This window comes from Chelon labrosus (assembly GCF_963514085.1).
Source record: "Chelon labrosus genome assembly, chromosome: 17".
NCBI lineage: Eukaryota > Metazoa > Chordata > Actinopteri > Mugiliformes > Mugilidae > Chelon > Chelon labrosus.
The window spans coordinates 2322450-2333993 of record NC_140350.1 but is presented as its reverse complement, the minus strand read 5'-3'; the positions used below and the strand labels follow the sequence as shown (position 1 = coordinate 2333993).

Sequence of the window (11544 nt, the reverse complement as noted above, 5' to 3'; positions counted from 1 at the left end):
TAAAATTCTTCCAATGCTGGAAACGATGTTATGCTACATGTCAAGAGGATATTGCCCAACATGAGATTCTTCATAAAGAAAATCAGCATAAAGCAGTATCGTTCAAGCACACAGGTGGATGTTTACAAGATAATACAGCATACCAGTAAAAATATATATTTTTTTGGATTAAAAAAATAAAACTCTAAAAGAGCATGTCAACATTTCATTTTCACTTGACAGATAGTACAATACACGTGCTGGACTGATTGTGGTTGTGCCAGCGGTGGTGCAGCTGCTCAAAACCATCAGACACAGTTGAATCAGCAATTACAGCTGATGCCACCCAATCACAAGGGAGCTTGTGAATTGAATCCCAGCCAACAGGTCTCTCATTTGTTAACAAAAGGTGGTTGCATTCACCGGGATTGTATGTTTTTGTCATTAAGTAGGTTACACAATTCAGAGTGCTTTTTTATTTATTTATTTATTCTTTTTTTAACATGAGGTTTCACTCACATCACCAACAAGTTGAAAAGAAACCACAGCTTAGCTAAGCATCTGCACATGTGGAGATTCGGAAGCGTTAGGACCTGTACTTCTATCAGATTCAACACTGCCTTCTTGTTCCATTGTTTTCTTATGGACCATCTTGTACTTTGCCTTCATATCCTTCAGCAGTGACAGAGCTTCCTTATATTCTTCCTTTTTAATGGTTGTGCCGTGCATGGCAGTGCCTGTGCAGAAAACAGTAAACTAAGGTGAGGTCAGGAAAAGTAAATGAGTTGAAATTCATTATTTGTGTATATAACTGAGACATATGCATGTCTACCTAAAGTGACTACTTTTATTGTTGTACTCTCTTTAATTTCCTTGATCATTTCAGCAACTCTTTCAGCCGGCTGCTTTATTGGTTTCAGAGGAGGCAGTTCCTTAAGCTGTGCACAGAAATAATATGAAGGTGATAACATTGTGAGGTTTATTGTGATTTGACAGATATTGTGTGAATACACAAATCAGTTTTATGTGTCAAACAATTCCAACCTTTTTTTCTTTCTCTCTGTATGGAGCCTGGATGCTGTCTAGCTTTGGTTTTGAGTCTCTGTAAACATTAAGATTCCTCAGTGTGTGTTCCAGCATCCGAACAGCTGTTTGAATTCCTGTTGAAACAGGAAGAAAGCATTAGTATTCTCTATGGGGACACCGTATAGCTAAAACCTTTTTGGGTTTGAGAATAATGTACAAAAAAAAATAAATAGCTGCCAGTGAAACTACATTCCACAATCCTCACTAATGGGCTTCAACACATCAGGATTTGGTTTTGCATCCATCAACGTTTCGCTGCTTGTGAATTGTTCAGGGCTGTTTCTCTCCTTGTTCTCAGCGGTTTCTTTCTCTTCAGATGGATCAAATTCAGGTATGTCTGCTGCCTGGGTAGGAAAATAATGTTCACTACATAAATTAACATGTCCCAACAGAGAGGAACATCTAATCCTTGAACCCTGAAAACTAGATAGGTACATACCTGAGTAATAAAGACGTTTTCTGTATTTTCATCTCTGCTGCTCTTGCCCTCAGGCCCTGTTGTCTTCTTGACAGTCTGCTCATTTTTATGCTGGGTTTGTGCAGGACAAGTTGCATTCGTCAACAGAGTCTTCTTTGACAGCTTTCTGGGTTGCTCTTCCACCTACGACACAAAATGACTGCCATGATTACAGACCTGGAGCTTTTAGCGCCAGGAACTTTTGGGTTCCTGATTCCTGTACGAAAGAGCAACATTTTTGGTCAGGACTATACAACCTGTTTCATGCCACTCAAGTAGCTGGTGTTAATGCCGAAGACTACACCAACAATAACGTCACAGGCAAAACCTGGAGGATGATTTTATACTCCACAATCTAGCAACGGCGTCATTACTGCTAGTAATGAGCATTGTACACTGCTTAGGAAAGCTGGCATCCAAATGTGCAAATACTAAAGGGAGACACAATCCTAGTAATGGCAACTGGTTTACTTCTAGAGCTTCCCCAGAATCATTTATAAATCCAGTATCAAGCACACTTCAATTAAACTAAAGAGATAAATACTTGACCAATGAGAAATACTCCACTTTTATACTACACCACCACTAAGGGTCCTGTACTTTTGAAAAGTAGTAAAATAATCTCCTGTAACTTAATTTAGACCTTGGATTGGCTATGCACTGGGTTTAGATTCCTTGCCCCTAGAACAAGTTACTGCAGAGGTAATGTGGCTACAGTCACACGTCCTTTTTTGTCCAATTGTTCATAACATCAGCCTGTCCCACCTATTAGCTCATCTGTTATCCTAATGTTCACCTTTGATCTTTTATGCCATTTTTTGAAAGGTAAGTAAAAAGGGAGGGGATGACTTGCAGGAAAGAGTGCAGGAGCTGGAATCAAACTTCACTGCGGGAAGGACTATGGCGTTAGTAATATTAGGTCAGAGAACATCAACGATACAGAACACATCCAACCTTCCACTTTGGATCAGTGGACACCTTCAGAGGGATCTTCACAGCTTCTTTCCCTTTCTTACGCTTTATCGTTATTCCCAGTTTCTCCTGGAGGAAGTAGGTCAGTAAGAGAGGGTCTCCTGTGTTTAAAAACAAATAAAACATGATTTTCTGACATTCTGAACCATTCTTTAAAAGCTGTCTTTTATAGGAGAAGATTACCTCTCCTCTGTGTGTTCAAAGGGTTGGAGTGAATGTCCACCTCAAGAAGCATTGGGAAAAGGGCGACCGGCATCAGTGCTTCTTCATTTGCAATCTGATGACAAAGATATGTTAGCTGTATTTTTTCAAGAGTAGCCACAGTAGCCACACGTATTTAAATAAATTAGTAGGACACCTTGTTGTTGGCTAGATTGAGGAACTGAAGCTCTGGTAGTGGCACATCGAATACTTTCAAGTACTCCTCCCTGTTGTCTTTCTGAAAGGTCTAGCGTGACAGCAAGACACAACTTTAATACAAATGTTACAAACGTGGGAGAATAATACAGAAAGCATTTAAAGCACAAACTGGAGAGCTAATCACCTGTGAGAGTCTCCTCAAATCTTCATCTGTGTTTGGATTTGACTCAATATGGGCTGCATTGGAGACAGTAAATCAATTTTCTAGTTGAACTAATTCTAAGATATTGGGAAATTGTGCAGATTTAAGTTTTGCATTTACCACATCCTTCTTCTTCATCTGTTCCTTCAGTAGAAATCCGCACAGGTTTTGAAGAACTCACCAGGAGCATGGATGGAACTTCAGAGATGCAGTTTCCCTCTAAGTTCAAATGCTTTAGTCTGTAATTTCCAATTACACAGGCCTAATCAGCATTCTATGTATTGTGACACAAGTCCACTTTAAGTAACACTAATATTGAAAACTTGAAATCACATCTTGACCTCTTAAGGTCTTTAAGACTGTCGAAGACTCCATTGGACAGTCTGTTATCATCAAGCATCAGGACTTCTAGAGCTTTAAACTGAGGGTCTTCCACTTTGTCCTGCCTGTATAAAAAACAACAACAGTATAATTCACTAAACATAATAGTAACATTTTATTTAATGTGTGCGTTCCCTGCTCCACTATCCTACCTGGCTTTGGAGCAGGTGTATATCTTGCCAGAATCAGGACTATGAATTTGGAGCATTTGTGCGCCCTCTCTTGGTGAGTTTGAAAACGTTTGTGGCCTTTCTCAGAAAATAACAGTTTGAACCATGGACTGTATACGAAGAACAAGTTGTTATGTTACGAAATAACAGCCTTGTGTATATTGACAAGGATGAGTGAAATGAAAACCTCACAAGTGGGAAATGATTTAGCCTGAGAAAAGAAGACCTGATTGGACAGATCAGTGTAAACCAATAATCATTTTAATCCAATACATATACAATACTTTAGAACGGATATGTGTGTCTCCACCTTAAAATCATTTTCTGCAGTCTGTTCATTAAAACAGACAAAAAAGTGTTTGTAATTAGATGATGAATTAGAATTTTTCTGTGAATTTATTTTGTTGCTAAAGTATTTTCCTCATAATTCTGTCAGCTCCGCCATGTTTCCTCAGAAAAACATAGTTTTAACTTTTGTTTTGATTATGTTGCAGCCAAGATGAACAAAGGAGCAAATACTAACTGAAGGGGACTATTTTTAGATTTTTACCATAAACTTGCACTGTGGATGAAAATAAAAGATTAAAACTACTTGCGTGGTAGGGCATTTTATGATTAATAAATGTACTGATATGACAAATTATTTGATTGAGGGGGAAGCATTTTGACATTAAATTAAAAATTAAAAAATTAAAACACAATGTGGAAAATAACAGCTTACAGCTGAGTGGCGTCATGCTTTGGGGAACACAGATTAGGAGGAAGACGACGAAGATGATTTCCAGTTAGATGAAGGACTTTAAGATGTGGAAGCTGACCAAGGGAAACGATGACATCAGCTGATAAACGGTTGTAGGACAAATCCAAAACCTGAGACGGTTTAAAAACATTACTTGGACGAACATAACAACATCCAGAGGAAGAATTCAAATTCTCTATCTGAACTGCCCTGTTACATCATTAAGAATGCCCCCCTCTCTCTCTCTGTTAAAACATTAGGTATCAAATATTGCATTAATAAGTCAGCCAGGTTACCTCAAGATAAGGGAAGTCAACAGCATCAAATGCCATGTTGCAAATTCCATTTAAAGACAGGTTGAGTTCTCTCAAAGACACAAAACTGCAGAAAGATCCTGCAGAAAAAACAACAGACAATTAATGTTCCGACTTTTTGCAAGAGGCACACTACCAGCTATGAGAAAATGTGTATGATATAATAATCACCTAAAGAAAGGTAGTTAATGGAAGCATCAATGTAAGCGACATTATCAAACATTTTCAAGTCCTCTGGCTTGACCTGTGCAAAGTAAGAGGAAAAGGTTTAATTGTTTTTACCCACAGGCCAAAGGATCTTGACTAAAATGTGCTCTTACACAGTTCAGTTTCTGCTCGCTGATGTCTACAGAGCAGAGCTCAGAGGGCTTGTCAACACAATGCAACTGGAGCTGCAAATAAAAAAAAAAGTAAGTAGGCAACTGATTCTGCAGAATTTTGTCACAGAAGCGGTTTTCTTTTATGTACATTTCTTACCAGGAGCTGTCCATCTAATGTAACACCCCGAACAGAATCAACCACTCTGTTCTCACATTTCTTATAAGTCTCTTTAATTCTTCTGTTCACATTCCTATATTTCTTCTCCTCTGTCTCTCTGTAGGCCACAAACCAATGACCAGCTCCTAATTGGAAGGGGAAATTAATTGTAAAAAAAAAACAAAAACATGTCATTACATACATACAAAATCGCAACTGGTATTGATTATCAAAAAAAATAAAAAATAAATCATGCTGTGTATTTATACTGATATGGAAAGGGTAATGTGTAAGGAATGAAAGGAGCCCTTTAGGGAAATTTAATAACCTACAGAGGGCTGAAAAAAATGAAAATGAAAGTGAAAAATGATGTGGCAGGCTAGTTCATTTTGCTGAAATTTCATACCAGCAGCAGATAATGGTACTCAGTAGTTTGTTTGCCCCCACGTGCTTTTATGTGTGCCTGACAACATCGGGACATGCTCCTAATGAGGCGACGGACGGTGTCCTGGGGTATCTCCTTCCAGATCTGGACCAGGGCTTCAATGAGCTCCTGGACAGTCTGAGGCGCAAACTGACCGACACACTCTCGCCACATGAGGCCGCTCATTGTCGTGCACCAGGACCCACTCCACCGGTGTAGGGTCTGCAATGAGTCCAAGGATTTCATCCTGATACCTAATGGCAGTCAGGGTGCTGTTGTCTAGCCTGTAGAGGTCTGTGTGTCCCTCCATGGATATGCCTCCCCAGACGTCATAATGCTGAATGCACACTGCCCACTAGAGGACGTTGGGCCCTCAGGCCCCCCTCATGAAGTTTGTTTCTGATTGTTTGGTCAGAGACATTCACACCAGTGGCCTGCTGGAGGTCATTTTGCAGGCCTCTGGCAGTGTTCATCCTGTTTCTCCTTGCACAAAAGAGCAGATACCGGTCCTGCTGGTGAGTTAAGGACCTTTTACAGCCCTCTCCACCTCTCCTAGAGTAACTGCCTGTCTCCTGGAATCTCCTCCATGCTCTTGAGACTGTGCTGGGAGACACATCAAACCTTCTGGCAATAGCACATATTGATGTGCCATCCTGGAGGAGTTGGACTGCCTGTGCAACCTCTGTAGGGTCCAGGTATCACCACATGCTACCAGTAGTGACACTGACTGAAGCTGATTAACAAGCACCTCTGGTACTTGACTGACAAGATCAATATCCCAGAAGTTTAACTGACTTGATGCTTTACTCTGATTAAAAAGCATTCCTTTAGCAGTGTATATGTCCTAGATTAGATATTTACTGAATGGTATATTTGGTCTATAAGCCAAAGTGGGGTAAATTAAAGGATTATCTTATTCAAATTTTATTAAACTTGGCCTCATTTGTTATGAGCACACAATTTACTTTAATCCCTCCACTCATGTACTTCAGTGTTGAAATGTTCATGTTAGCCTGACTCACTTTCAATTTTCTTTATCTTATTTTGTGACAACCACAATGCAAAATGTCTCAAGTCACTTCACAGGGTCACTTCACGGTGGCAAGGATCTTCAAGTGGAAGATTTAATATGAGCTTTCTTCAGCAGTCTTTGCCACCCTCCTATAAAGCTTTGACCGGTGAAGAACTGTATGCAGAGTCTTTCCTATCTGAGCTGCTGCAGCTTTTAACTCCTCATAGATGTCTTTGAGACCTCCTTCACTAGTCTCCTTCTTGCATGTCAGTCAGTTGTGTTGTCATGGAGTAATTGTAGCCAGGAATACGGATTAACTAGTGACCCAACCGTTCAGATAAAGGTGTCTTCATACTACGGACACTTGAGACACATTCACTGCACTCAGGTGATCTCCATTTCACTAACTGTGAGACTACAAGCACCAACTGACCAGGCTTCTGTTGAATTAGCTCAGGTACTTTAAAGGGAGTGTTTTATTTTTATTATAGTAAAGTGACATTACTTTTTATAAGTCTGTTTTCAATTAGACATTCAATTTTGTTTTTGACATTAAGTTTGTTTTGTTTTTTGTAACTTCTTGTTTATAAAATTATTTTTATCGTCAATGTTAATTCCTAACTGATTTCTATAAGTGAAAATAGTTGTAAATTATAAGTAAGTAAAACATGAAAGCAAGATGCATCATAAGCAGACTGGAAAATTGTGCAGTTTGGTAGAAATGGACTACAGTGATGCTAATGGACATTTTTCTTGATTCTAAATAGTTGATTCAGTTCACTTACCGTCTTCCCGTCGGTGCTGCAATGTCCCTGCTGGAAAACATTTAGTAGGATAGCTCTGACCATCATCAAACTTATAGGAAGCTGAATTCATCCTGTCTGTAATCCATTCAATCCATCCAGCAATGCGAAGTGTAGTAAGAATAAACGTAGTTAGAAGTTAAAAGTTGTTAGAAACGTTCATTTTCACAAACTGAGCTGACACAGCTGCTTACTTTACATATAACCCTGAGCTGCAGTGTAATTCTCTGTATCCTAGCAACAGAGTGTAAAACGAGCGTTGCTCTCCCGTCCAGCGGGGGGCGGTAACGAGTTTTGTTTACAGAGCGAAGGCGGAAGAGACCGGTTAGTCTAGCTGGTCAAAGATAGATTTGAATGACGAGATAATACACCGCCAAAACAACGTAAAGTATTCAAAAATCATCTGACTTGTGTGGTTAGTTACACAGTCGATTACGATATGCGGAATTTGGTTAATAATTGCTTTGCAAGAAAAAGTCACGCCTGACTCGTGTTCGTTTAAACGGTTTAGGTTGCTAGCTTCTTGTCCACAGCACGCACTCGTAAGCCATCGCTGCAGTAGGGTTTATATGTGAGACGTAGTGGCATCCTGTAATATAGTCATTGTGTCGTCGCAATAAAGTGGAAAAATACGCAACTAAGGGAGACATTTGGTGCGCCAGCTGATCAAGTCATTTAAACCCGATGCGTGAGACGAGTCCAAAAGCGAACACGGAAGTGAATAGAACCGCGTCTCTCGCTTTAGTTCCGTCTTCGCTTTTTGATGAACCCCAGCATCAGTGTCGTGAAATCAAAGGTCTCGGGTTTAGCCTTCAATTAGACGATGTTATGCCGTGCAGTCAGGGATCAAGAGTGATCCATGTGAAGAGTGACGAGTGAAGGTAAGCGCTGTGTCAAACATGCACGGTATAATACGCTGTTTGTAACCATGCACTCATCTGTGTCTATGAGGAGCTGCTGGAGTGTGAAGTCTTTCCCAGAATGAGTGCTTTAAATGTTATAACAAGGCTATAATATAAACTAAAGCTACATGTGGAATGTTTTGTACACACAGGAACTCTGATCCACCATGGGGAATAGGGCGTCAAAGACTAGAAGTGGAGAGGAACCAGTCAAAACAACTTTATTTGAAAGGGAGCCAAGTGGAATAACATACAGAATTCCTGCTCTGATCTACCTGAGGCACAGTCACACCTTCCTTGCCTTTGCGGAGAAAAGATCCTCGCCCTGTGACCATGATGCCAAAATGCTTGTTATGAGAAGAGGAGCGCTGAAAGACGATGGATCTGTTCAGGTTATTACTCCCCACTCAATAACCAGAAGTTCAGCCGTTGATTTAATACTGGTTAGTGTCAACATAATCTGACCTCATCTTATACAATGTGTTGTTTTTCCAGTGGTCATCCAGTCAGGAGCTCTCAACAGCATGTCTGCCAAACCACCGCACAATGAATCCTTGCCCAGTGTATGAAAAAAACAGCAAAACACTGTTTTTGTTTTTCATCTGCATCTGGGGTAACACTACAGAGATGAAGCAGATCCTCACAGGTAAGAGCAAGGCTCGTCTTTGCTGTGTTAGCAGCAGTGATGACGGGCAAACTTGGAGTCAAGCCACAGACTTAACAGAGAGCGTGATTGGTGACACGAGCCACAAGTGGGCCACGTTCGCTGTGGGTCCAGGCCACGGTGTTCAGCTCGAGAACGGCAGATTGATCATCCCTGCGTACGCCTATTACGTCCCTTACAGATGCTGTTCCTTCCCCATTCCTTTTACTGTCTACCCGCGTGCTCTGTCAGTGTATAGTGAGGACTTTGGACAGACGTGGCATATAGGGAAGATGCTTCAGAAGAAATCATGTGAATGTGAAATGGCAGAGATCATAGACCACGAGGGCAGGAGTCACCTTTACTGCAATGCTCGCAACTCTGGAGGCCACAGATGTGAGGCCCTGAGTGAAAACAGTGGCGTCGTCTTTGACAAACCGCACATGGCTCCAGAGCTTGTTGAACAACGCTCTGGCTGTCAAGGCAGTGTCATTGGCTTTCCTGCCCCTGAATTTGTCCCAAATGATGACGCCGAGAGCAAAGCGTGCGGCACGTCGCTCCTGTCTCCAGACACGCAAACCTGGCTCCTCTTCATGCACCCGACTAACAAGTCCAGCAGGAGAGATATGGGCGTGTACTTGAACCGATCTCCCCTGCACTCATCGGGATGGGACAGGCCCAAGATCATCCACAGCGGGCCCAGTGGCTACTCGGACCTGGCCTACAACGGGGACAAGGATCAGTTTTCGTGCCTGATGGAGTGCGGGAAAGAGAGTGAACTTGAGCAGATCGCGTTCATGTCCTTCTCCCTTAATGATGTCATGCAGACAGGCAGTAAGAAAGAAAAGAAAATGCGCTGAGTCGTGTTATATTTCTGTATTAACAAAGTTCTCTAACATTCTCCCGCAAACCTAAAAAAATATCCAAGCAAAAGCCACTAAATATGCTGTGCAGTAACATCTGTCTGTGTCTGCTGTTGTTCTACATTCTGGAGATGATAATGCATGCATGAGTCGTGTGTGATTTGTTGTCTCCTTGTTTACATGAGGAAGTCATTCAAACTCTTAATATTATTAATATGCAACAAGCGGTATATGGAAAGAGACTATTTTTAATAGGTTGGGTGGTTGGTGTTTAAGCATGCTGTGCTGGACTGTAATTTAAAACAGGCTTTGTGTGTAGCATGTTTGAAAAGCACTTCATGGCCCTTTCTGCATCTTATTAAACTCAGTACGCTCTGAGCAGTGGAGAGAATTTGCCTACCTCTTTTTATTTTCATACGAAGATCATAGCAGGCCTTGTAAAGTAGAGCGTAGACTTTCCTCCATGCTCAGCCTCTCCTTTACATCTAGTATACTCTGATTCACATATGCCTTCTATGCCTCTGTTTAAAGTGCACAGCCTTTTCCGTAGGTCAGCGGGTGCCATGAAGTTGGCAATAAAACCAGAGAGAAAATGTTTACTTTTTACATCCAGCTAAGCAGCAAAGAGACCCGCCGAACCGAATCTGTGTTTTAAAAACAGCTGATGGTTAATAGAGAGAAATGCTTACTACAAGCGAACTTCTACTTTGTACTGTACACAGATTTTTATTCATAACACTCATTTTCAAAAGCAATATTTCACTATTGTTAGTTATTTTCAGCACATTTAGCATGATGTTTGTGAAGAGACTTTTGGTATTATCGATCCAGTTCACCAGGACCAGGTGTGATTGGCTTTGCTGTTGGTTATCAAATGAAAGCATAAAAGAGCAGACAAAGAGTTTGTTTACCCTCTAGGACTTTGCACAAAGAATAAAATATTGAACTGAGTGACTTTACTCATCCCTCTTCACCTATTGATGTAAGGCAAAATGCCCTCGAGGTGGTTTTCTGCGTTTGTATAACTGTGTTTCTGTTGTGGAAAGTGACAAAACATGCATGAAACATGTATTTTAGTAGAAAATAAAAGTAACCTGTGATCACCTGACTCAACGTCTGTTCATTTCTTGGTGTAAAGTCATTGCAGTAAAACAAGGGATAAAAGACGATAGAGACTGGATGTGGGTTTAAGAGCAGCTATAAAAATATTGAATTCCCACAGCAGCCAACAGAGATTGAGGGCTTTGGAATGTTGAAATGATATCGAGGACCGAGAACTTCTGTTGTAGAGCGGCCTGTGGGGAGTTCAGTGTGATTCAGCAGATGTGCAGGCTGAGGGGACAAATTAAGGACAAGCAGAAGGATTGTTAGTTTCTGTGGATATTGTGTATTGTTTCATTTTTCCAAGCATGACCATAGTGCCATTTGTAAGTATCTGAACAAAAATATTGCAATAAAAAGATAATTTATCAGTACAAGTTTATGGCAATCACAGCCAACAAGAATGTATTCAGTCTGTCTCCATATTTCTGGTTTCATGCAGCTCTTGCTTTAAACATTCATCTTTATTTTTTTTATTCTTAAGTATTATTTGTGACAAATGTTTGTCAAACAGGAATAAATAGTGTGTTTCCTGGGAACCATGTTCAACTGGGTGTTAATATATGTTTGGTTCTCTAGGCAGTTGTTACAGTAGCAGAAGTAGAAGTGTTAATATGTTTGTGTTTAATAATGTACATGGGAACAGTGTGATGGGGTGT

The 11544-nt window shown here is 40.6% G+C and overlaps 2 protein-coding genes across 2 annotated transcripts; one reads left to right on the top strand and one right to left on the bottom strand.

Moving 5' to 3' along the window:
• Positions 1 to 436: 436 nt before the first annotated feature.
• Positions 437 to 7449, bottom strand: xrra1 (X-ray radiation resistance associated 1; the record flags this gene model as incomplete). Its single annotated transcript, XM_084564670.1, has 17 exons — positions 437 to 716; positions 812 to 917; positions 1024 to 1139; positions 1271 to 1409; positions 1505 to 1666; positions 2477 to 2595; positions 2678 to 2771; positions 2853 to 2933; positions 3039 to 3091; positions 3177 to 3295; positions 3398 to 3502; positions 4329 to 4477; positions 4643 to 4740; positions 4832 to 4904; positions 4981 to 5052; positions 5138 to 5283; positions 7359 to 7449. 17 exons carry the CDS (start codon positions 7447 to 7449, stop codon positions 529 to 531), a joined length of 1911 nt encoding a protein of 636 aa, XP_084420796.1. The 3' UTR covers positions 437 to 528.
• A 150-nt stretch (positions 7450 to 7599) lies between these two features.
• On the top strand, positions 7600 to 10895 carry LOC311502445 (sialidase-3-like). The gene is made up of 3 exons (XM_084564671.1): positions 7600 to 8257; positions 8431 to 8670; positions 8774 to 10895. Exons 2-3 carry the CDS (start codon positions 8446 to 8448, stop codon positions 9779 to 9781), a joined length of 1233 nt encoding a protein of 410 aa, XP_084420797.1. The 5' UTR covers positions 7600 to 8257; positions 8431 to 8445; the 3' UTR covers positions 9782 to 10895.
• The last annotated feature ends 649 nt before the right edge of the window (positions 10896 to 11544 follow it).